This window comes from Rhincodon typus, chromosome 15 (genome assembly GCF_021869965.1).
Source record: "Rhincodon typus isolate 14 chromosome 15, sRhiTyp1.1, whole genome shotgun sequence".
Classification (NCBI taxonomy): domain Eukaryota; kingdom Metazoa; phylum Chordata; class Chondrichthyes; order Orectolobiformes; family Rhincodontidae; genus Rhincodon; species Rhincodon typus.
The window spans coordinates 26,453,327-26,480,500 of record NC_063346.1 but is presented as its reverse complement, the minus strand read 5'-3'; the positions used below and the strand labels follow the sequence as shown (position 1 = coordinate 26,480,500).

At 39.5% G+C, this 27,174-nt stretch overlaps 1 protein-coding gene across 2 annotated transcripts in view; it reads left to right on the top strand.

The window, feature by feature from the left end:
- spg7 (SPG7 matrix AAA peptidase subunit, paraplegin) overlaps window positions 1-27,029 on the top strand; it is a 64,726-nt gene extending 37,697 nt beyond the window's left edge. For both annotated transcript variants that reach the window (XM_048605654.1, XM_020516042.2), the window contains 7 exons: window positions 533-635; window positions 2,546-2,656; window positions 5,681-5,796; window positions 7,375-7,531; window positions 12,596-12,759; window positions 17,803-17,880; window positions 24,925-27,029. In XM_048605654.1, coding sequence (XP_048461611.1) covers window positions 533-635; window positions 2,546-2,656; window positions 5,681-5,796; window positions 7,375-7,531; window positions 12,596-12,759; window positions 17,803-17,880; window positions 24,925-25,125 — 930 coding nt within the window. In that variant the 3' untranslated portion in view covers window positions 25,126-27,029. The remainder of the gene's footprint in view (window positions 1-532; window positions 636-2,545; window positions 2,657-5,680; window positions 5,797-7,374; window positions 7,532-12,595; window positions 12,760-17,802; window positions 17,881-24,924) is intronic.
- The last annotated feature ends 145 nt before the right edge of the window (window positions 27,030-27,174 follow it).

The following is a 27,174-nucleotide window of genomic DNA, read 5'->3' as shown; positions in this document are numbered from 1 at the left end:
CAACCAAGTGACTTGCTAGGCCTTTTCAGAGACAGTTCTGTGTCAACCACATTGCTTTTGGGGGCTATTCCAAGATATCCAGCATGGATTTTTTATGGGAAAATCATGTTTACCTAATTTGTTTGAGTTCTTTGAGGAGGAAACAAGGGCCGATGAGGGTAATGTGTTGATGGCTATGTGAACTTCCAAAAAGTGTTTGATGCAGTGCCCAACAACAGACTTGGAAGAATCATTTTAAGTGTTGGAACAATAACGAGTGTCACAATGTGAAAGCACACCAATTAGGATTGTCTATATTTAGGCATAGTTACTACAGTTCTATTCTGGACTGCTAGCTTTATGTTTTAGATGGAATGCCTTGTTGAGTATCTAGCTTGTGTTTAGTATCTAGCTTGTGTTTAGTAAGACAAATAGAGAAAATTGAAGCTAGTCAGAAACTTGGATGTGGCTAAAAAGTTGAACATGGAGTAACTTTCCAACCAGGATAATAATAGTTATAGTGGTAAATTTCTTCTTTCTTTCTTATTTCTAGGAAAGAAAGGAAATATTTGAGCAACATTTGAAGAATCTGAAGTTAACTCGTCCAGCCAGTTTTTATTCGCAACGACTGGCTGAACTCGCTCCAGGATTCAGTGGTATGAAATCAGCATTTAGAAATGTTTTCCAGGATTCTATTGTAACATAATTCTCAACTGAGTGTAAACACTGTTTGCATAGAATCTTTTGTATTTGTTAGTTTAAATTTTTTGTACTTGCACATTTCATTTGAAATTTGGGGATGTAAATCAAGATTTGATTTGATTTATTGTTGTCACATATACCTAGGTACAGTGAAAAGTTTTGTTTTGCATACAATACAGGTAAGTCATACCATAGAAAGTGTATTAAGGTAATAGAACAAAGCAAAGAATACAGTGTTACGGCTGCAGAGGAGGTGCACAAAGACAGATCAACGTGAAATTTAAAATTTGAGATCCATTCAGAAGTCAAGGAAGAAGCTCTTCTTGAATCTGTCAGTATGTGTGTTTAAACTTTTGTATCTTCTGCCAGATGGAAGATGGTGGAAGAGATTATAACAGGGTTGAGAGGGGTCTTTGATTATGTTGGCTGCCTTCCCTAGGCAGCGAGAAGTATAGGTGGAGTCAGTGGATGGTAGGTTGGCTTGCGTGATGAACTGGATTATGTTGACAACCCTCAGTCCTGGGAAGAGCAGTTGCCTTACCAAGCTGTGATGCATCCTGATCGAATGCTTTCTATGGTGCATCTATAAAATTGATAAGAGTCTTTAAGGATATGCCAAATTTCCTTAGCCTCCTGAGGGAGTAGAGGCGTTGTTGTGCTTTCTTGACTGTAGCAGCAACATGGGTGGACCAGGACGGGTTATTAGCGATCATCACTCCTAGGAACTTGATGCTTTCAACCATCTCCACCTTAGCATCATTGTGGACAGGGGCACGCCCTCCACCTTGCATCCTGAAGTCAATGACCTTTTTGTTTTGCTGACGTTGAGGGAGAAATTGTTCTCTTTACACCATGCCACCAAGCACTCTGTCTCTGTCTCTTTGCTTTATTCTGCCTCATCACTGTTTGAGATCCGGCCTACAACGGTAGTGTTGTCAGCGAACTTGTGGATGGAGGTAGGACAGAATTTGGCCGCAGCCATGAATGTAGAATGAGTATAGTGAGGAGCTGATTACGCAGCCTTGCGGGTTGAGGATTATTGTGGAGGACGAGTTGTTTCCTATTCTCACTGATTGTAGTTGGTGGTTCAGGAAGTCAAAGATTCAGTTGCACAGGGCTAAACAGAGACCTAAGTTGGTTTGGTTGGAATTATAGTGTTGAAAGCGGAACTATAGTCACTAAGTAGGAGCCTGGCCTAGATATCCTTGTTATCCAGATGTTCTAGGGACGAGTGTAGGACCAGGGAGTTGGCATCGGCCATGGACCTGTTGCGATGGTAGGTGAATTGCAAAGGATCAAGACAGGCTGGGAGGCTTGAGTTGATGTGAACCATGACTAACCTATCAAAGTACTTCATAATTATGTTGGTCAGAGCCACCGGGTCGTAGCACTGAGGCATGCTGCATGAGTTTACGTTGCAACTGGGGTGATGATGGCCCTCTTAAAGCAGATGGAGACTTCAGATCGTAGTAAGGAGACAATGAAGATGTCAGCAAATACTCCCGCCAGCTGGAACGCACAGGATCTGAGTGCACGGCCGGGGCCTCTATCTGGTCCAGTTGCTTTCCGTGGGTTCACCCTCAAAAAGGCTGATCTGACGTCTGCAGTGGTGACTGAGGGAGCAGGTGCATCCAAGGCTGCTGGGGCAGATGACATTGTTTCACTGACCTTCTGTTCGAAACAAGGGTAAAGTGCATCATGAAGGGATGTACTTTTGTCCACTATTGTGTTTTACTTTGCTTTGTAGCCCATTATTTATTGTGCAGTTCAAAATGCTAATTGTAGTATGTCCTAATGTGGTATACAAAAGAACGTTCCTCCCTTCAAAATCTTTAGCTTAGGATTGATTTGCCTTCATTCCTAGGAGCTGATATTGCCAACATCTGTAATGAAGCAGCAATACATGCAGCCAGAGAAGGGGAGAAATCTGTTGACACATTCAGTTTTGAATATGCTGTAGAGAAGGTCATAGCAGGTATGCCTATTTTAAGTTTTTACTCGTTTTGTGAAGTTTTCCTGGAAAGTGAATAGTTTCAGTTTTTACTTATTTATTTATGGAATGAGTGTGTCACTGGCTAGAATCATTCGGTGCAGAAGAGGCCCATCGGTCCATTGAGTCTGCACCAACAAAACATACTCATTCTACACTAGTCCCATTTCCAGCATTTGGCCCATTGTTTTGAATGTTATGACATTTCAATTGATTGTCGAAGTACTTTTTAAAGGTTGTGCAGTTTCCTGCTTCAACTACCCTCCCAGGAAGTGCATTCCGAGTTCCTACCATCCTCTGGGTGAAAAACCTTTACCTCAAATCCCCTCAAAACCTCCTGCCTTTTGCCTTAAAATTATGCTGTCTTGTTAATTACCTTTCAACAAAAGGAAACAGCTGCTCTCTATCTATCTTGTTCCATGTCCCTTATAATCTAACTAAATCAGGACCCCTCTCAGCCTTCTCGGCTTTAAAGAAAACAGCCCGAATTCATCCAGCCTTTCTTCACAGCTAAACTGTTCCATGCCAGGTAACAACCTGGCAAATCTCCTCTACACCCCCTCCAGTGCAATCACATCCTTCCTTGGTGTGGTGATTAGATCTGCACACCAGCTGTGGCCTAACCACTGTTCTGTCCAGCTCATCATTATCTCCCTACTCTTATTATCTGTGCCAAAACTGATAAAGGAAGTGTTCCATATTCTTCTGTAACTGACCTATTAACCTGCCCTGCCTTCAGGGATCTGTGGCCAAGCAACCCCAGATCCCTCTGTTCCTCCTGAGCTTCCTAGTTTCCCTCCATTCATTGAGTACACCCTTGTCTTGTTACTTGTTCCAAAACGCATCACCTCACACACTTCTCAGTGTTCAATTTCTTTTGCCACAGCACATCTGACCAATCCATATGTATCCTACTGTAACCTAAGACTTCCTTGCTCACTGTCAACCACCTGGCCAATCTTTGTCATTGGCAAAATTTACTCAAAATCACCCCCCACCATCTTCCACTGTCTTCTATATTATTTTTATATATATTATATCATGAGCAATAAGGGGCCCAGTGCTGATCCCTGTGGTATGCCACTGGACATCAGTCTTCCAGAACACAAACAGCCTTCTACCACCACCCTATCTCATATAACTAAGCCAATTGTGATCCACTTGCCAAGTTACCCAGGATAACTTGTTCTTTTATCTTTTTTATCCTTGTCCATGTGGGACCTTGTCAAATGCTTGCTGAAATCTATATAAACTACATCAAATGCAGTATCCTCATCTGCTCGAAAAATTCAGTCAAAATTAATTATCCCTAATCCAACCTCGCCTCTCCAAGTGGAGATTAATTCTCTCTTTCAGAATTTTCTTTAATACTTTCCCTTCCACTGATATGAGACTCATTGGTCTGTCATTCCCTGGTTTATCCCTACTCCTATAAAATCATGAGGGGCATAGATAAGGTGAATAGTCAAGGTCTTTTCCCCAGGTTAGATGAGTCCAAAACTAGAAAGCATAAGCATAAGTTTAAGAGGGGAAAGATTTAAAAGTGACCTGAGAGACAACTCTTTCTCAGAGGGTGGTACGTATATAGAACAAGCTGCCAGAGGAAATAGTAAAGATGGGTCCAATTTCAACATTCGGACAGGTAAGTGAATAGGAAAGGTTTAGAGGGATGTGAGCCAAAAGCAAGGAAATGAGACTAGTTCAGTCAGCATGGATGAGTTGGGTCACTGCTGTATACCACTCTGACTTTATGACCACCTTCTTGAAAAGTGGAACCACATTAACTGTCCTTCAGTTTTCTGGCACCTCCCCAGCAGCCAGAAAAGAATTAAAATTTTGAGTCAGAGCTCCTGTAATTTCCTCCCTCATATCCCAGACTGCAGTGGGAGATAACTCATCTAGATTTGGGGAACTGTCCATTTTTTAAACCTGCCAAAACCTTCAATATCACCTTACTTCCTATATCAACCTGCTCAAGAACCCCAGAGTCCCTTTTCCTGAATTCTGTAACTGCATCTTTCTCTTCCTCCTCCTCCAGAATGAAGACAGATGTGAAATACTCATTTGACACTCTACCAATGTCCTCCAGCTCCGCACCCAGTTTGGCTCCTTGGTAACTAATGGGCTCTACTCTTTCCCAGTTATCCTCTTCCCTCCCCTTATCCATCAGTTTTTTCTTCATGCCACCTCATTTCTCTCCTAAATTCTTTATTGAACCCTGCACTTCCAACACTACACTGGTGGTCTCCAATGACTCTCTTCCTTCCTATCTGTTTAGGTATATTCTGCTTACTTTCTCTTGCATTCTAACTTATCCGTCATTTATCTTGTAGTAATTCTTTGCTTTTTGTTTATACTCTGTCCAATCTTCTGACATGCCACTTTAACAAAATTGGATATCTTTGAGTGTGATACTACCTTTGACTTTATTAGTTAACCATGGATAGTGGGTCCATCCCTTAAATTTTTTTTAATTTGTTGGAATATATCTATTCTGCATTTTTGTGAATAATCTCTTAAATATTTGCTACTGCATCTCTATTGATGTATCCCTTAACCTAAATGGTCAGATCATTTTTGCCAGTTCTGCTTTTATGTCGTCATAATTGCCTTATTTAAATTCACAGTTATAGTCTTGAGCTTGCATTTCTTTTCCTTTAAACTGTATGTAAAATTCAGTCATATTATGATTGCTAATCAGATTCATTGAAAGGCAGAGGGAAATGCAATTAATTGGACAGCTGTTTTATAGTGTCTGCACAGGCACAATTGGCTGAATAGACCCTTTGTGATGTATGATTGGTCCATGATTCATGTTATCAACATTCAAGTGTTCCTATCAAGTATCTTTGCAGCTGTCAAAGTGGTTTACAAAGTGATTGAACAAAACCGCTGTACGCTGATTGTTAAATAAATTCCCAAAAAGACGGTATTGTTCAACCTCATGGCAATATTTGCTTGTTTAATAATATTTTAGTTGTTTTGTTCACATTCTCATTTTTCCCTCAGGCACTGCCAAGAAGAGTAAAATTCTTTCTAAGGAAGAACAGAGAATAGTAGCTTATCATGAGTCTGGACATGTTCTTGTGGGTTGGCTTCTTGAGCACACAGAAGCTGTCTTAAAGGTCTAGTTATTTTTTGTATAATTATGAACTATATGACCATGATTACATTCATTTATACACAAATATAGTTGGTCGGAATCTGCAGTGACTGCTGTTGTTCACAAAAATAGAGCTTAAACTTATTTTATGTTCCAATCTTAATCACTTGTTTGAATCAATCTTATAATGTTTCAGTATCCACTGTGTTAAGATTTGCTCTGATCCCTCTGTACCAACTTTATTGGTTGGAAGTATCTCAAAGCAGTTTGTGAATAGTAGCAAGTCTGAGTGGGTACTAAACCTCCACCATCAAGAAGGCAGTTGGGCATCAGTCGTCATAGAAGTCAACTAAGTTCTATAAATAAAACTATTACTTCAAAGTAAGACAAGAATGTAAAATTGAAAGACTTTAAATGTAGTAAATGCTAAACAAGAATTTACAAGCTAAAGAGGCAAACACATTTGGCAGGGAAGAGAAGGATTTGCTTTCGTGCAAAAATTTTAAAATCGTTTTAAGTATCCAGCTCATGTTAGTAGGCTGTTCAACTGTGGTGGGTTATTTGTTTGCAGTTTAGTCTCCTTATCTGAGGAAGGACATTTTGGCAATGGAGGAAATTCAACAAAGGTTTACAAGACTGGTTCCTGAGATAGCAGGACTGATGTATAAAGAGAGACTGGGAAGGTTAAAACTGTATTCAGTAGTGTGTAGAAGAATGAGGGGAATCTCCTAGAAACCTATAAACTTCTAACAGGACTAGTTGAGGGATGACAGGGTAAGTCCAGAACCAAGGGTCACACACTAAGGATACGGGTTAGGCCATTTAGGAGTGAGATGCGAAGAAATTTCTTCATGCAGAGTGTGTTGAGCCTGTGGAATTCTCTGCTGCAGGAAATGGTTGAGGCCAAAATATTGAATGTTTTCAAGAAGTTAGTTATAGTTCTGAAGGCTAATGTGATCAAAGAGTATGGGGAAAATGTGGGATCAGGGTACTGAGTCAGATGATCAGCCTGGAAGGAGCTGGCTTATATTGCCTACAGCTGATAACCTACCAGATGTTTAATAGAGCCATGAAGCCTTTTGGAAAATATATTTGTCATATTTTAAAACATGGTGGCTCAGTGGTTAGCACTGCTGCATCACAGCACCAGTGACCTGAGTTCAGTTCCACCCTTGGGTGACAATGATTGAGTGCGTTTCCTTTGGATGCTTCAGTTTCCTTCCACAGTCCAAAGATGTGTGGATTAGGTGGATTGGCCATGCTAAATTGCCCATAGTGTGCAGGAATGCCCTGGGAAATGGAGGGTTACGGGGATTAGGGCAGGGTGGAGGCTCTCGGTGGGATGCTGTTCAGAGGATCAGTGTGTAATCAATGGGCAGAATGGCCTGCTTCCACACTGTAGGGATTCTATGATTCTATGAAATGATAAAATAAAATATGGGTTTCCACAGTTATTGTGTATTTTCATTTAGAAAACATTAGGGAATTATTAATGATTTTTATTTGATCTTACATCAATGATTCTGAACCATCAATTTTAATTTCCTGATATTACTGAGCCAACTTTTAAGTAACTTGGTGTTTATTTTTTACCTTGCAGGTCTCCATAGCACCACGAACAAATGCTGCACTGGGATTTGCACAGATCCTACCACGAGAGCAACACCTTTACACCAAAGAACAACTTTTTGAACGTATGTGTATGGCCCTAGGAGGTCGCGTTGCAGAAGCTATCATCTTTAATAAAGTCACAACAGGTATAATTTGAAAAATACCAAATATAAAAATATTTAAACACTTATTTTTTTCTGATCATTTGGACAGTGTTTTATTCAGTTTAAGTCTAAAGGATGACATTTTGTGTAGCCTTTATTCAATATCAGCCTGTCCTGTTCCACCAGGGGATAGGTGGTGGGAGACTGTCAGTGGAAGGTGAATATCACTTTTTTTTAAGCTATCTTGATTCTTTTCTCCCCCTTCACATATGTGGCTGTGAGAATGGGAGACTTCTGTCCATAATCTAGCTGCTGGGAGATGGGATATATTTTCCTCTCTGCTGTTAAACTATCAGACATTGCAATGTACAGCTGTCCTGTTTAATGCCTCATTTGAGGACCTGTATTCCACTGCAGATATAATTTGATGCTTCATTCTGCTGCACTGCCATTTATGGGTTTCTTAAAGTTAATGGAATGTAATAAATATTTATATATTTGTTAATTTTGCAAGTTCAGTTCCCTTCTTTTAGAAACTACGACAACCGAGTTTGATCTTGGTCTCACTACGTCTACTTCCAGCTGAATAATCAAGAGCCAGAACCCTAGCCATATTTTCACACCTAATCCAGGAGTGTTGAGGTCGATTGCAACACTCCTACTGTCACCCAGATTGAGATCTGTGAATTCAATCTAAGAGATTTATACTTCTGTAGTAGATTACACATGCCCAACATAGAGCCATTAAAATACTGCTGCTATTTTAGTCAGTGTAGTGCAAAGGCAGCTAGTTTGCACATAGCAAGGATCCACAAACACCAAGATGAATGAATAATCTGTTTCTGGTAATGATGTTAGTTGAAGCATAAATTAGGGTTAGTACAAAAAGAAAAGAATGCTATTCTTCAGATAATATCAAGGGATTTCGTACATCCATCAGAAAAACTAGGATTTTGAAGTTCAATTTTGAGGTGATGTGTTTTGTTAACAAGAACATAGAGAGATAATATAAAATAGTGGATGTGCAGCAGGCAAAGAAACCCGGGTGTACACTTGCATAGGTCATTGACAGTGACAGGACAAATGGAGAAAGCAGGTAATATAGCATAACAGATCATAGGCTTTATTAATAGGGATATAGAGTACAAAAGCAGGGAAGTTGTGCCGAACATTTTTAAGACATTAGTTAAACCTCAGCTAGTGCATTGTGTATATTTCTGGGTGAAGAATGTGAATGCATTGGAGAGAGTGCACAGGAGGTTTTCAAGAATGATTTTAGGGGTGTGAAACTTCGATTATAAAGATGGATCTGAGACGGCTAAGTGGAGATTTGATTTAAGGTTCAAAATCATGAAAGGTCTGGACAGAGCAGACACACAAATCATTCCCTCTTGTAAAAATATCAAGACCAAGAAGGCGCAGATTTGCAAAAGAAGCAATGTGAGAAAAAGCATATTTTCACACAGTGACTGGTTTGGGTCTAAAGTTAATTGCCTGGAAGTGTAGTAGAGGCAGATTCAATCAAACCAATAGATTATTACAGTAGAAATATTGTGCAAGACTTGGAGGGTTGGAGAATGGCATCAAGTCATGATGTTTATTTCAAAAGCTGGTGCAGACACAGTGGGCTGAGCGGCCATCATCTTTACTATAATGTTTCGGTGATTCCGTTAACATCTAATCTGAAAATTGGGGTAGCATCAGCAACGCAGCACCCTTTAGTATAGCACTAAACTGTCAGGTTAAATTATGTGCCGAAGTTCACTGTCAGAATTCTGTCCACGACTTTCTGAATGGTGAGGGTGAGAATGGAACCACTGAGTCTTGGTGATACCCAAAATGTACCTTGGAGACAGACTTTTGATCTTCCTTAGACTCTCTTATTTGCTCAATGAGCTCCAGGACTTCAGTAGAATTATAAATTGCAATATCTAAATACATGTATTTGTATATCTATAAAAAAGATTTGGTTATCTTTTTCTTAAAGAGCAGCTTTCATGCCAGATGGATGGGGCAGTATATGTGGGTTACAGCATGTTCTTTCACTTCTAGTACTTGTGTTAAATTCAGGCTGGACTGAGGTCTGACAATAATATGTAGCCCAAGAAAAGTAAGCTTTTGAAGCCTGACTTCAACTTAAAGTGGTCATCTTTCCACAGCACAAAATTACAGAAATTGGAGCTAAAGTAATTGGATGTTGCAGTTTAAAAAAAAAAATGCCCAGTGAAGAAAAAGGAAAGGTTTCTTTGTTCTCTTTAAGGTTCGAGCAAAGTTTCATCTGCATTTGACCAGTAAAAATGTTAAGGATGATTTGTTATCAAAGACAATTGCTTGACTACTTTTAGAGTCATAGAGTCACAGGGATACACAGTACGGAAACAGACCCTTTGGTCCAACTCATCCATGCCAACCAAATATCCTAGTTTAATCTAGTCCCATTTGGCCCATATTCCTCTAAATCCTTCCTTCTTATATACTCATCCAGCTGCCTTTTAAATGTTGTAATTGTACCAGCCTTCAGCACTTTTTCTGGCAGCTCATTCCATACACGCACCACTCTGCGTGAAAAAGTTGCCCTTTAGGTTCCTTTTAAATCTTTCCTGTCTCACCTTAAACCCATGCCCTCTAGTTTTGGACTCCCCTACCCAAGGAAAAGACCTCGTTTATTTACCCTATCCATGTCCCTCATGATTTTATAAACCTCTATAAGATCACCCTCAGCCCCTGATGCTCCGGGGCAAATAGCTCAAGTCTGTTCAGACTCTCCCTATAGCTCAAGCTCTCCAACCCTGGCATCGTCTTTGTAAATCTTTCTTGAACCCTTTCAAGTTTCACAACATCCTTCCTGCAGCAAGGAGACCAGAATTGCATGCAATATTGCAAAAGTGACCTAACTAATGTCCTGTACAGCCGCAACATGACCTCCCAACTCCTATATTCAATATGCTGCAGTGCTACATTCTCCTAAGAGTCCATCACCCCCAACGTTTTCCAAAACAGCATACTTGTTTGAGCTGGGCATAGCCACAGGAGACTCCTACGCTACCTGCTCCCCGCCCCCCCAACATGACCTTTCCTGGAGGTCACCCATCTACCTGACTGTATCCTCGGCTTATCTCCCTCCTTGGCAAGTGCCATTCATCACATCCCCTAGCTCTGTAAATTCCTCATTGCCTCTAACTGCCATTCTAATTGATCCATACAATCTGATTGGATTCTCAACCAAACACACTTCATGCAGACATAGTCAGCAGTAACGTGGAAACTCTCCCTAATCTCCCACATCCAACAGGAAGAGCACATCACTCTAATAAAGGCCATCTTTGCACCTTAACAATCTATAGACAAAGAAAATAGCACAGTCTTACTGCGCTAAAAACACTGCTCCAGGCTAGCTTAGTAGCTCTGTTTTTATATTTTTAAAGTTTAATCAAGAAACAGATTTCAGTAACAACATACAATCCAAAAAAAAACCCACTCTACTCACTATTATAGATTTACAAAAGAAAAACAGTAAGGTTATACTTTTAAAAAGCCACCTAGCTACTCAGGTTTCTCCAAAGTCAGCCGTGAATTTTGCTGTTTGTTTATTTTTCTTGGAATGAACTCCGATGTCCAGCGATACTTGAAACCAGACAGCAAAGGCAGCAGCTATGCAGGTTACAGCTGGGTCAGACAGAAGTGTAGGTTTCTTTCTCTGTTTGAATCACTTCCTTTTTGGTCACTGCCTTTGTCTGTCTACCTCCTTTTTAAAGTGTCTTTGGTTTGATTCTTTTCCTCAAAGTTCCAAAATAATGCAATAGCTTATAAAACAGTAATTACTGTTCCTAGAATTTGAGGAAATCAGCTCCAACACTGAAAATACCTCAAAAAACGAGCAGCTGTTACAGCCACAAATTTTTCCCATCCTCCATCTTGGATTACCCAGAATACTTATTCAGCTCCTCTCCCTTGTTCAGAGAAATTAATATATGAAATCTTTTTAGCCAACAGAAACATTTGTAAAGAAGTTAAGCTATTTTATAACACAGTGTAATTTCTATGGTCAAGTACCTTACTTGTATTCTTGGATAAAGTTACAAGAAAAAAACTGATTTTTTGATGGGCAAGCCAATTTTCTCCCTCTGCTCAGGGTTTTAATCTTACCATCACACCCTCCCTTGTCTCTCTTACTGATTCTGATTCAAGAATTCTGTGTTCTTTGATTCTTTCCACTCGTTCAGCAGAATTATTTTTCTCTTCCTATATTCTGATTGCATTGACATCAAGATTAATTACAGTTCAACAAAAACAACCCAGGAACTTCAGTTGCTGGAAATCAGAAAAAGAAGAACAGAAATTGCTGGGGAAACTCAGCAGGTCTGGTCGCATCTGTGGAGAGAAAGCCAAGTTAATGTTTCACTTCCTGTGACCCTTCTTCCATTAATTACGGTCCCCTACTCTAACTTATCCTTTTCTAGGGTCTCAAAGGTGCAGAAATCCTCAGCACCCCCCTCAACCTTTGTTTATTCTTACAACCTCTAGTTTTAAAAATTTAAGTCAGGAATCAGCTAATCTTTTCCTGATGTACCTTGTTATCATTTTCATTCTTTTCAACCTCTGTGTGTTATTTCTCACTTTCCCTGGCACCAGTTTGCTTCCTAAGTGTAATTTACATTGAGTAGCCAGTAATTTTGTCTTCTTTTTTATTTATAATTACTTTGAGGGTTAGTGATACCCCGGACCTTAGAGGTATTTGGTTACATTGAAAATTGGAGGAATATTCATCCACTAACTCTGTTTTAGGGATTGAATAAGACCTTAACAAGTGGAAAACAAAAGTGAATTAAAAGTAATAGTAAAACGTACCCATGTATCTGATCCATCTGACAGTGTCAGCAATGTTTTCATTTTTTACTTTGTTTGGGAGACCATTCAGTGCTTAAAACTTGGGAATATTTTGGGAATAGTCCATTGGAGAAGTTCCATTTATTTCTAGAAATTACATTATTTACTTTCTTTTCTGTCAAAAATAAAGTGGATCTGCTTGGAGGCCAAATTCAGTGTATTGTGTCAGGGTAGGTATTCCTGTATTCTGGATTGAGTGATACCATTTTTAATATACAGGTGCTCAGGATGATTTACGAAAAGTTACAAAAGTGGCTTACTCCATGGTGAAATGCTATGGAATGGCTGAAGCAATAGGACACCTTTCATTTCCTGACACTGAGGAGATGGGGGTGATTGGTCGACGACCCTACAGCCAAGGTCTCCAGGATCACATGGATCATGTAAGTCTTACAATGATATATGATCACCAAAGGTATCGTCACCTTCAAGTAAAGAATGTATGATTGTGGTGATGAAAAGAGAAAATTGGACAAGTGACTGCTGAAATATACTTTCTATTAAGAATGCACTTAAGAGATGACCACACCTTATTCATGTCTGGCAGCATCTGTAAAGGAAAAAAACAGAGTTAATGCTTCGGGTCCGGTGACCCTTCCTCACAACTGTTCTGAGGAAGGGTCACCGGACCTGAAACATTTAACTCTGTTTTATCCTTCACAGATGCTGCCAGACCTGCTGAGCTTTGCCAGCAACTTTGTGTTTGTGTTCCTGATTTACAGCATCTGCAGTTCTTTCAGTTTTTACACCTTATTCATGTTGCTTAGTTTTTGAGCTAAACCACAAGATCATTGTGATATTTGTTTTGAACTAAACTTGTGAATAATTGCAGTTCAAATTAACTTTCTCTAAATTCCACAAGCTTTGAAAACTAGCACCAATTTCCAACCCCATTTCATCTCCAAGTCCTTGAACATGTTGACCCATTCCAAATCCATTCCCACCTTTCCTGTGTAAAAACAAATGTATGATTTGAATTTATATTTTGTGTGTTAAGAAGGGGGAAACATTTTACTTCATGTTTTTACTTCATTTTAGATTCCTGTAAATGGCACAGGTATATGGAGGCTTGTTTTGTTTACATGCATTTTAATAAGGTTTTACCACCTGTGAAGTGGAGGTTTTGTGGAGAGCACACTTGATGGGCCACGTGGCCCGCTTCTGTTCTTGTGTCTATGTCTCATGGTGATTAACAGTTCAATACATTATTTTTAAATGTAGAAGAAAGCAAATGTCTGCACACAGACAGAACAACTGAGAAGGCAGTCAGTTTATGTCTGAGGGGTGCTAAAGTGTTAAAACTCTTACCAGGACGAAATCTGGGGGACAAAACCTGCTGGAAGCTAGATTTTGGGAAACTCGTGTTTGCCATGAAGGCAAACGAACAGTGCGTTTATTTTCTAGTTTGTTTTAATTTTCTTAGGGAGGGACATCATTGCAAGAAAAGTAGATCTAATGAATGCATAAAATTCACTGAAAGATAACCTGTTACAACTGTAATAGCCTGAGGAGCTGCGATGTGGAAATGGTTCTAACTCTTTTCTGAGCTTTAGGTGATTGTAAGGATCCTGCTGGGGAGAAAAGGGCAGTGTGAGCTTGAATCCTGTTATGATATCTATACTGAAATCTTTCCAACCCTTCATCTAGCATAACATTGTCACTGTTTTACTTCCTTGTTTAACAAATGTTTTATTCATTAAAGTACACTTGTAACATCTTGAGAATACATTCAGTCAGTAACAGACTGCCATGGTTTAAAATAAAACAAAGTTAGGACCTAGTATCTGGCTGATATTAACATCTGCTGGGATCAGAAAACTTGGAACTCCCATAATTTACTTTGTCCAATCAGGATTCCATCCTGCCTAAATACTGAAACAGCTCCAATCACATACACACTTGACATCTTATGTGACTTTGATGTGGGTCAGTTTTGTCTCCCTAACCTTTTTTGACCTGTCTGCAGACCATAAGATTTAGGAGCAGAATTAGACCATTCAGCCCATTGAGTCTGTTCCACCATTCAATCACATGTTTCTCAGCCAATTCTCCTGCTTTCTCCTTATAATCTTTGATTCCCCTTACTAATCAGAAACCTATCTATCTCTGTCTTAAATATTCAATGACGTGGCCTCTCCAGCCTTATGCAGCAATGAGTGCCACAGTTTCATCACCCTCTGGTTGAAGAAATTCCTCCTCATCTAAAGGGTTGTCCCTTCACTAGGGCTGTGCCATCAAGTGCCAGTGTCTCCTACTAGTGGAAACATCCTCTCCACGTCCACTCTATCTTCTTAGTGTTCAATTAGATCCCCCACCTTATCTTTCTAAACTCCATTGAGTATTGACCCAGAGTCTTCAACTGCTCCTCATATGTCAAGTCCTTCATCCCTGGGATCATTCCAGTAAACCTCCTGTGGACCCTCTCAAATGCCAGCATATCCTTTCTTTGATACAATTGACCATCCAGTCCTCATCTAGCACCTTTCCACTGGCATGTTCCAGTGTGGTTTGATCCTTTTCTAATTGTAGCCAGAGAATCATTTGCAAACACTTTTCATTCTGCTCTTACACTGTTCAGAGTCTTCAGAGTATCTATCCGTGACATCCACCTATTTCTCATTTATGTACTGCCCCTTGACAACCACACTTGAAGGCACAGTGTTAATTTTCACTCGTGCATAGCTCTTGTAAAGAGGAAAGAGCACCTATACAAAATCTTTGCTATGAACAGATATCCATACAACTTCATCTGCAGGTGCCTAATAAATAGGCAACAACAAGAGGACACAGTATGCCGTAAGACACTGGCGACACTGGCCACACTGCCCTACATCAAGATCATATCAGAATTGACAATGAGGCTTCTATGACTACTAGAAATCATGGTAGCACACAAGCCCACACCACTCTACGACAAAACACGCAAGGATTAAAGACCCCATTCCCACAACATGCAGAACTAATGTAGTCTACAAAATACCATGCAATGACTGCCACAAGCATTACATCGGACAGACAGGAATACACGAACATCAGCTAGCAGCAAAACGACACAACGAACTTTTCTTAATAGCAGTACACTCGGACAATGAAGGCCATCAGTTTAACTGGGACAATGTAACCATAGTAGCCCAAGCCAACGTAGACACGCACGAGAATTCCTGGAGGCATGGTTCTCAACCCATAATACAATCAACAAACATATAGAATTGGACCCCACATACAAACCCATACAGAACAGAACCGGAAACGACACAAATCACCATAACAGACCAGACAGTATAAATTCCAAGCGGAGTAGAACAACATTGCTTCATCAGAGGCCTCACTAATGATGTCACCTAGCATGGTGATGAAACATCTGAACGAAAACAAGCCAGCTCGGTGCTAAAACCTTAAAAATCCTCCATTATCTGATAAAAACCGAAAGAACTGCAGATGCTGTAAAGCCGTTCTGAGGTAGGTTACCAGACCTGGAACGTTAACTCTGTTTTTTCCTTCACAGATGCTGCCAGACTTGCTGAGCTTTTCCAGCAACTTTGTTTTTGCTCCATTATCTGATGTTGCAATATCAAGCTGCTTATTCAACATCCACTTGGATGTGCAGAATTCCCCCCCGATTAAATATTGGAAAGACTGAAGCCATTGTTTTCAGTCACTGCTCCTATAAATCCAACTTTCTCTCCAATGCACCCTGCTCCCCGCCCTTCCCCAAAACATTCTCCTTTTAACATCTCCTTGGGGATGCAACCACGTTCTATCTTTGCTTGATTAGCATTAATATGCTTGGTATGCTTGTCCTAGAAAAGGCTGTATCTTTGGATGATCTTTGTCTTTCCGTGTGATGCTAAGTGTGTGTTACAAAATCTGGAGACACATCGAACCTTTTTGTTTTAGTAGTGTAAGTTGTCCACGCTTCAATGCCATTCAGCAATAGGTAATCAGACCTGCAGTTAGCAGTCAGTGCCTGTTTTGTTAGTCAGCTAAAGTTGGAGTGGCTGCCTTTCCAATGCATGTGCTGAGATCATCATCAAAATTGTCTATCGTTGCTTGATTCAAGGAAGCAAAATTTGACAATTTATTTCAGCGGTGTGTTGTTAAGTTTAATTACAGGCACAGACACAACACTGTGTTCCATAACTGTACTTTTTTGATACTGATGGTGAGGGAGAATATGATGCTTGCATTGGACAGATAATCCATGAACTTTCAGCTGGTCTTGCTTCTGAGAAACAAAGACAATATCACCAACAAACAAAGGTTTTCTGACCAGTGCAGTTTTATCATGGCTTTCAATGTTGAAAGGTTTGAAGTTTCCTATCTTATCATTTGTAGGGGTTTACTTCCATTTGGGTGGCAGGGTGGCTCAGTGGTTAGCACTGCTGCCTCACAGCCCCAGGGATCCAGGCTTGATTCCACCCTTGAGCGAACCATCACTGTAGAGTTTGCATGTTCTGTGTGGGATTCCCTAGATGTTCCAGTTTCCTCCCATAGTCCAAAAACGTGCAGGTCAGGTGAGTTGGCCTGGCTAAATTAACCCATAGTGTCCAGGGATGTGTAGGCTGGGTGGATTAGCCATGGTAAATGCAGAGTTATGGAGATAGGATGTTTCTGGGTGGAATGCTCTTTGGAGGATCTGCAGACTCGTTGGGCCAAATGGCCTCATTGTGTTGTAAGGTTTCTATAATTGTATGATTTAGGCTGGGAAACCGTAAGGAAAACTAAAAAGAAGTGAAAGGGCTAAGTTGCAAGTCAGTTTTGTTCCATTCCTGATCTATCAGGTGTACAGCTGCCGAATTGAATAACTGAATAATTTAAATTGTGCCATGTATGTTATCATGGAATGACTGTGTGAGACTTCATAGCTTCAAAGGACAGCTGATTGTCTCCAGGCCTGAACTGCTTGCAGTGTTAAATACTCCTCTCAACTGTGTAATTTCCCCCAGACCATGATACTTTCTAGGTCTCTTCACTCATTTAATCTGGAAGGTTAAGCATCTAATTGCTGCACCATTGCTGTGCCTTCACCTGTCTAAGTCTTAAGCTCTAGAATTCTTTCCAAAGTCCCTCAATCTATCAACCTCTCTTTTCTTCCTTTATGATGGTCTTTAAAGTGTACCCCTTTGACTAAGCTTTTGGCCATCTCACTTTATGTTGCCTTATGTGGCTTGGTGCTGTATTTTACTTCTAAATTCCTCTGAAGTGAAAAAGGAGTGTGTAAAATTGTGTTGTTAATGTTCTATTGTAGAAGGAATTATGGAAACTAGTTAATTTATGACACCATGGTAGTAAATTGACAGGTGAGTTGAGTAAGTTGTTCATTATTAAATTAGTTCACATTGTTATCATATCTTCAATTTGTGGATGTGCCCAGTAATTATCTTCAATAATGCAAGTATCCTTTCGCCAATTTCTTAATTCTACAGGAAGCCAAACTATTAGTGGCTAATGCTTACAGGCGCACAGAGAAGCTCCTACTGGATAACCGGGACAAACTTCTTATTGTAAGTTACTTGCCCATTTGACCAAAGAGAAAATAAATTTTTAAATATTGTCTCTCCTTCCACTTGTGTGCACATGTACTCTCACTTTTAAATCAGCAACAAGAGATTGTAACTTGTACATGTCACCAAAGAAAAAGCCTGATGATGCATACCATTTTGGTTTCCATATCTGAAAAAGCCAGTTAGATTACATATTCAGATTATTTGTCACGTTTTAATTTGTTAATTGGATGTGGGTATCCCTTGGTGTCATTCCAACTTAATTGTACTGCTGGCATCTACAATGCTGATTCTTGTGCAAGACACATTAAGCTCAATATTTGGTTGAACTATAGTTCTTCTTTGCATTGGATTGTTCAATGCTTTAATGCCATGATTGACAAACCACAACCATAATACTGCACAGCTGAAGATCGATTTGGTGAAGATCATTTTTGTAAAAGTGTTTTATTACAGCATCAGAAATTGGAAATCCCAGCTGAATTACTTTTTACATGGATAAATTTAAATACTTTAAAAAGTAATTTTAAATTCTACTTATTGTTCTTGGAGGGTAAAGTTTAGATTGTATTAGTTTTCATGCACATCTGGTTACCACAGAGATTAATGAACGTTATTTATTGTTACAAAGACACTACCACACTTGCATTAAAAAAAACATTGCAAAATTTAAATTTTCTGTTTTGTATACAGAAAGCACTCTCAGGTGCACTATGACTTTTAATACTATGTTGAACGAGAGTTCAGGTAAAATAAGATCTCAGATAAATGATATGAGAAGTGGACAACTGAAAATAAATGGGTCCTTTCTCCGGGATATTATCTTAATTATCTGTTATTTTTAACTAGGTGCAACTTTTGAAGTCCTTTCAGATCTCTAAGAAGAGAATATACCTGCATCCAAAATGCATCTTCAAAAGCTACACCTGCTGAGAATTAGATTTGGCCTGGTTTAAATATTGGAAAAAGAATGTTAAAATATATTTTTTCCTCTAATGCATGGTTGTCTGGTGGAGCACAATAGGTTAATCTTTAATTGCACAGTCTCTATCACTTGCATTGTCCGTGTTATCCGAGGCAACCATATACATATGAATGCCGTAAATATTAATTAAAGAAACAGAGCTTAGTCTGTTCTAATTCACTGAATATTTCGAGTTCATGCAGCTGCTTGCAGTCATGTATGGTCACTGGTCATTAAACCTTTTCATGAAGGCTCAAGACAGCTTGCTGAAACTTCCAATTGCATCTCCACTCCAATATCACCACCTCCTTCCGGGACCTCTCCGTCTCCATCTCTGGTGAACGCCTCGAAACTGACGTCTCTTTCAAGCCCACTGACTCCCACAGCTACCTGGACTACACCTTCTGTCACTCACTCTCCTGCAAGAATACGATCCCATACTCCCAATTCTTCCATCTCCACCGCATCTGCTCCCAAGATGGGGTGTTCCACTCCTGAATATCCCAGGTGTCCTCCTATTTCAAGGACCGTAACACCCCACCTCTGGTGATCAAAAATGCCCTTGCTGTGTTGCATTTCCTGCACTTCTGCCCTCACGCCCTCTTCCCACAACAAAAATAAAGTCCAAATCTCCCTTATCCTCACATATCACCCCACCAACCTCTACATCCAGCGTATCATTCTCCACTGCCTACAATCTGACTCCACAACCGAAAAGATATATCCCTCCCCACCCCTATCTGCCTTTCATAGGGACCCATCTCTCTGTGACTCCCTCATCCGCTTCCCATTCCCCACCAGCCCCACCACCCCTGGCACTTTTCCCTGCAACTGCAGGAAGTGCTACACCTAGCCCTACACCTTCCCCCTCACCTCCATTCTAGGCCCAAAACAAGCCTTTCATATCAGACAGGGGTTCACCTGCACAACTGTCAACTGGTCTACTGTATCCGCTGCTCCCGATGTGGCCTTCTCTACATCAGTGAGACCGAGTGTAGACTCAGAGACCATTATGTAGAGCATCTGCGCTCTGTACGCGACAAACGACAACACCTTCTGGTCGCCAACCATTTTAACTCCCCCTCCCACTCATGGGTGATATGTCCATCCTGGGCCTCCTCTAGTGTCACAATGATACTACCCGCAAACTTGAGGAGCAACACCTCATATTCCACCTCGGGAGCCTACAGCCCGATAGCCTAAACATGGAATTCACCAGATATAAAATCTCATGACCGCACCCCCCCCGCCCTGGCCTCATCCCATGTCCAACCCTCCCTCTCATCCCTGCCTGCTTGACCTGACGTAACGTGTCCATCTTCTCTCCCACCTATCCGCCCCACCCATCCCACTGACTAATTCCTACCACTCCCTAACTGCACTCATCTATTACCATCCCACCTCCCTTCCCCAGCCCAACCCCTCCCCATTTCTGAAGAAGGGTCCCGACCTGAAAAGTCAACTTTCCTGCTCCTCTGATGCTGTCTGGCCTGCTGTGTTCCTCCAACTCCACACTGCATTGTCTCTGATTTCAGCATCAACAGTTTTCGCTATCTCTGCAGTACACTGTTGTTGTGATGAAACTGACTAGACTGCCTTGTAGTTCAGCCCTTTTCAACTCTCCATAGCTGAATAGAACCATTGAAATGATACAGCATAGAAGTGGGTCATTCAGTTCATCTTGTCCATGCCAACCCAAAGACACCCAGATGCCCTGAATAAGGCAAAAAACTTTCACCTCACATGGAGCTATACACGTGGTGAAGCTTCCCTGTCTAACAAAAACAAACAAGAAATGTCAACAATATAGAAGCTAGAATTCCTCTCCCAATCATTTTATTTCCAAAAAATATATTTTATTCATAAATTTGAAAAAATACTTTGCAGAACATTTCAGCTTGAATATTACAGTTTGCAATAAAATTCAACTTGTCTCCATACAATGTGTTCCACTCATAGGGTGCCTCAATACAATGGTAGTAGTCCCAGTAGTTGCACTATATATTCAGATAAACTGAGGGTAAATTTTTTCAAATTGAAAATTAAAGCATACAATAGAAAGAAAATGTTTTCTGTTCACTGTTATATTCTGAGGTGCCCCAATACTTCCATCAACACAATTTTATTTAGAAAAAACCACATCTCTCAGCAGACCTTCTTTGTAAAGGCACATTCCACAAGGATGTGGACAACAGTCTATTAGCCACTACAGCCACCTTGAGAACAGTTTGCAAAGGAGGTATGACTGTGTGCATGTAGGACAATTTGAGAGCAAGAGTCTTTCTCACTACCAGCCAAGCTATGTCTCAGTGTTTGTAGTTCTGCCATTGAAGAATTCAGCCAAATAACTTTGCTTGTCTTCTGGGAAACCTTTGGACAGCATCTATTGTCATGATTGGGGTTGAAAGATAGACTGGCTGGAAAGAGCTGCTTCCCAAGTATTAATTTGGTGAATTGCTTCTGAGAAACTGTGGGGCTGGACTTCTGACAGTATTTAAAATATGCTAGTTTGAATTTCTGAATCCATCAAATTCCAGTTAAAATTGATCTAATCAGTTACACCAGCTGTTGCTTAAAGTGGGAAAATCATATTTGCACAAATGTGCCTGCTATAAATGGGGTGGAGGACATACCTACTGAGAGGAAACAGTCCTTCTAGTCCTCTCTCATGCTACCCTGCATAAACCTGAGGTCATCCAAAAGCCTGTTCCTTGTATCCTTACAGTCCCAATTAACTATTAACCTGTGTCTGCTGACCTACTGCCTCAATTTGAAAATTCCAGTCCTTGTTTTCAAATCTCTCCGTGGCTTTGAACTTTTCTATCTCTTTAATTTTCTCCAATCCCACAACCCTCCAAAATATTATCTAATTCATACCCTCTTGAACATCCTGAGTTTAATTGCTGCATGTTTGGTAGCTGCATCTCTAGTTGTTTTCACACTATTCTTTGGAATTCCTTCCTTAACACCCTATACCTCTCACCTGTCCTTCCTGAGACTGAGTTTGATTTATCATTGTCACATGTACCAAGATACAGTGAAATATGTTGTTTTGCATGCCATACAGGCAGAGCATACCATATAAAGTGCATCAGGGTAGTAGAACAGAGTGCAGAATACTGCTGCAGAGAAGGTGCACAGAGAGAGAAATCAGAATTGACATATGAGAGGTCCTTTAAAAGTCAGAGAGGAAGCTGTTTTTGAATCTGTTTGCACATATATTCAAACTTTTATATCTCTGCCTGACAGAAGAGGGTGGAAGAGATTATGTTGATTGCTTTCCCAAGGCAGCGGGAAGTATAGATGGAGTCAATGGATGGAAGACTGGTTTACGTGGTGGATTGGACTATGTTCACGAATCTCTGTAGTTTCTTGCGGTCTTAGGAAGAGTAGTTGCCGTACTATGTTGTGATGTATCCAGATAGGAAACTTTCTATGATGCATCTGTAAAAGTTGGTAAGAGTCCTTGTGGGCATGCCAAATTTCCCTAGCCTCCTGAGGAACTGGAGACGTTGTTGTGCTTTCTTGACCGTTGAGTCAACATGGGTGGACCAGGACAGATGGTTGGTGATCATCACTCCCAGGAACTTGACACTCTCAACCAGCTTTACCATAGCAACATTGATGCAAACAGAGGTGTGCCCTCCGCTCTACTTCCTAAAGTCAATGACCAGTTCCTTCATTTTGTTGACATTGATGGAGAGATTGTCGTCTTTACACGATGCTCTTAAGCACTTGGTCTCTTTTCTGTCTCATTGTTGTTTGAGATCTGACCTACAACGGTGGTGTTGTCAGCAGACTTGTAAATGGAGTTGGGGCAGAATTTGGCTACACGTTTGTGAGTGCATAAAGAGTATAGTGGGGGCTGAGTATGCAGCCATGCAGAACACCAGTGTTGAGGAGGTATTGTTGCCTATTCTTACTGATTGCAGTCTAGGGGTCAGGAAGTTGAGTATCCAGTTACAGAAGAAGGAGCTGAGACCTAGGTCTCGGAGTTTAGGGATGAGTTTATTTGGAATTATGGTGTTGAAGGTGGAGCTGTAATCAGTAAGTAGGATGCCTGATGTAGGTATCTTTGTTAGACAGGTGTTCCCGTGATGAGTGTAGGGCCAGGGAGATGGCATCTGCCATGGAGCTGATGCACCGGGAGGTGAGTTGCAAAGGATCAAGGCAGTTTGGTAGGCTGGAGTTAATGTCAGCCATGACTAACCTTTCAAAGCATTTTATAATTATGGAGGTCAGAGTCACCGAGCAGTAGCATTGAGGCATGCTGTGTGATTTTTCTTTGGCTCCAGGTGGTCATTTTGAAGCAGGTGGGGACTTCAAATCGTAGTAAGGAGATATTCTGATACATCTTAAAACCTTTCCCTTTGAGCAACAGTTTGGCCACCTGCCCTAATTATGTCATGTGACCCAATGTCAAAGTTAGTTTCATAATGCTGTTGTGACACATCTTGGACCATTTTATGATATTACAGACACTATAATATGTTTTTGTTTGAAATGCATGTAGCAGTAGGTGAGACTGGAATACGAATCAAGCCTTCAATGAGCAGTTCTGATACATAATTGTCTTTTAAAAGCCAGTTGGTCACATCAAACCTTTATTGTTTCGGTTTCTTTGTCGTGAATTTGTAACTTTTTGGCAAACTCTCAAACTTAAACTAGGGACATGAGTCTAGTGGAGAGAAAGAAGGATGAACAAATTTTAGATTTAACTGACCCTAAAAGGAATGATGGGGATGAGAGTGATGAATGAGTGGAACAGACTGCCAAGAATGCAGTAGAGGTGAATACAAATTGGTAAATTCAAGAAGAATATGGTATAAAAGAATATAGAGAATATGGAATCTGAAAAAAATTATTTGAGGGTTTAAAGTTTGCTTTAAAGTTTGAACTTTGAGTCTGGTCAAATGGGTTAAATGATCTAGTCCTGAAATTTTCTGTGTTCTTAATGAAGATTTTTAATTGTTAATATTTTTTTTTTTCAAATTCAAGAATTATTTGGAATCATGATTTTAAACTAAACTGTGTATATTATGATCATTCGACTTGCTGATGCAAGAATGTTTAAATCTATACAGTTATGCCCACACTCATCTAAAAATGGTAACACCTTTAATTCTTTAATTTTTAAGTAAGACTGATTCAAATTATATGATTTAATTCAAGGTGTAGCTACTACTTGCAATCCTTCCATTATACTAATGTGGAAACATTTTTTTCAACAGTTGTGCAAGATTTTACCCTTTACCAAACAAAACAAAATATAGATATAGTTCTACAGGCATCAATTAACCACTACCAACTAGTCAACTTGCTCAAATAGATGTTATTCATATAGGAATCCTGATGGAGAATGTCTCTGGGCTATTTGACTACAATCATATTAGAGCCCAGGTCAATCTTTGTCTTTACCTAATTTCCATCTGTGACGTTCACAACAGAGTGCAGACTCTGGATTTGTTTGTTCTCTCTCAATCAACCAAAAATAACAATATCGCTACCATCACCCCAGTTGATTTAAGGTACCATACCAGCTGTAAGATTCAATTACCTAACCCTTAGAAGGAAAACATTTCTTGTTGCAAGTGTCATTTGTATCCCATCACTTAGAAGGACAGGGGAAGCAGATGCATGAGAACACAACCATCTGAAAGCTACTGGAGCTCCCTATAACACTGTGTACATACATCAGATCAACTGCAGTGTTTCAAATCCACCTGCTCGAGGACGATTTGGAATGGCATGAAATGCTGGCTTTGCTAGTAATGCTGCATTCCTGAAGACATTTTTTTAAAAAAAACATGCTGTCAAAGTCACGAGAAATTGCTGAAGTTTTGTAGCATTTTCATGTGAGGATAGCTTGTCATGGTCAATTATAACTGCTCCCAAAGTAACCTATCTAAGTCAAACATTTTTTTTGTTTTGAAATTTCTACCAAAGAAACTGCATTCAAGTTATAGCATGTAACTTAATCTTTTTGAACCTAGACACCATAATTTGAAATGTAAAATCCAAATCTAATTTTTAAACAAAACTGAATCTTCTATTCAAAGTCCTTTCACTTTTAATTTTAGCTTGCAAATGCACTCGTGGAGAAGGAAGTTCTAAATTATGATGACATTGAAGCACTCATTGGTGCTCCACCTTTTGGCCCAAAGAAAATGATTCCACCTCAGAGCTGGATTGAAGCTGAGAAAGACAAACAAGATACAGGAGATGACAGACCTTCAGCAAGGCACGTACAAGATGACGAACAAAACCTAAATCCAGTTTAAGCTGACTGCATAGAAATACTATCTTGTGATTGGTGTTGTCTTATAAAAAATGAACAGTAAGGAATTTTGGGAAAACTGGAATCACAAGAATCAAGGATAATTGTTGGAAGTTGATTACTGTTAACTACTGATGAACACATATATTTAATGGAAAAAATTTGCTGTGTACCATTTGGAATAGGCACATTGTCATTAATGTTAAATTACAGAAACTGTTTTTCCTGCTCTTTAAGCAATATATTGTGCTTTTATTAAAATTGTGCCTCTATTTATTCAGTGTTTTAAAATGCAGCAACAGAATTTGCCCAGTTAGAAGTGATACTGTAGTACAGTCATTCCTCCGTATCCGTGAGGGTTCCGTTCCTGAGAGCCCCTGTGAATGATGAAATTTGAGAGTGTGGAGCTTGTTTTTAAAAAAGGGTAAAAATTGTGTATATGGAAGAATGACTGTACTACAGTATTACTTCTAACTGGGCAAATTATGTTGCTGTATTTTAAAATATCTTAATAAACAGAGGCACAATTTTAATAAAAGCATAATCTCTTGCTTAAAGAGCATGTAAAAATAGTTTCTATAATTTAACATTAATTGCAGCGTGCCTATTCCAAATACGGATTTTTGCCAACACATGTTGGTTTTTGTTGATACTTACTTATTTTTTGGCATAGAGATGAATTTGCGATTCGTGATTTCACGGATTCAGAAGATTTACTGTTTTCTATTGAATAATTTATTCCAGTTATACATTCTAGTTACACAATGCCTTATTATTATGATGATTATGGTTAAACTAAACCTTACAGTACAGAATGCTGACTGTGTAAGAATTTATTTGGTCTCCTGTTTGAATACAGCCTTAAAAGCAATAGTCTGTAGCTTTTATTTTCGCATTGCTGTCTTCCCATCTTTGAAGAACTGACTCATGTTGAGATATGGTTCCACAAATACCTGGAACTTCATGTATAGCTATACCAAAAAGCCTTTCTGGTTGTTTAGTATTTCCAACAATGGTCATTAGCTAACAATCGAAAGTGGGAAAAATGTCTGATTTCCTGTCCAACCCGGGTGAGATGAAGCCAACTTTAATGCTTCAGATGTTGTCTGGATTTGAAATTGTCCAGTTTTGTGAGATTGGTGATTGAGTTTCGGAATTCACTGACCTGTGTATCTTCTGATCTGAGGTAAGGCTGTAATATAAAAGGATTCAGATGATGAAGAACTTGTAACTTCCTGGAAAGCACTTGTGGGCAAATAGTTGCTGTCTCCACTGGTGTATGTACATTAAATATTTATCCTTTTATAAATGCATAGCTTCTGTGAAATGTATAACAATCTTACTTTCTCAGAATTTGAGTGAAACAGCTGGAAATATTACTGTTCGTCAGTTTTATTTTTCATATTTGACCTGGCCTTATCCAACATTTTCATGCTCAGCATTTATCACTGTCTGGGGAAATCATGATTTATCTCAGCTATTTTTTTGTTTCCACTTTGGTAGCTTGAGACCACGTAGACAAAATTTGTAATTCTCTCTGCTATCCTGTTTTAGTGGATAACTGAACACACAATACTGAAAATGTGAAACACTGTTCTGTATGTTTTGCTGTTATTATCACATTGTGCATTAAACCCACAGGGGAATCAATAGTTGGGAATAAATAGCATTGTAGTCAGTAACACATCATTCAATATTTCAAAACCACTGCATTTTTAAAGGGTCAATTACAGCAGTCATTGCTGACGTATTTTAAATATCTTCTTGGAATGACTTTTGTTTTCTTTCATCGGGTAACATGTTTTCAATTTTTTTGGACCAGGACACAGACTTGTATGTTATTTAATCCATTGGTAAATGGATGATGAATAAAATTACAACAGAAACCATCTGTTTTGAAAAGTTAAATTGTTTAGTTTTTGAATGCATTTATCTGGAAATTACACTCAGGTGAATTATTGTGAATACTTGTATAGTCATATAAATTATTTAATACTTGTAAAATATGTGCTACTATATTATTGTTTTTAACTGCAGTTTGAGAATTGTTAAA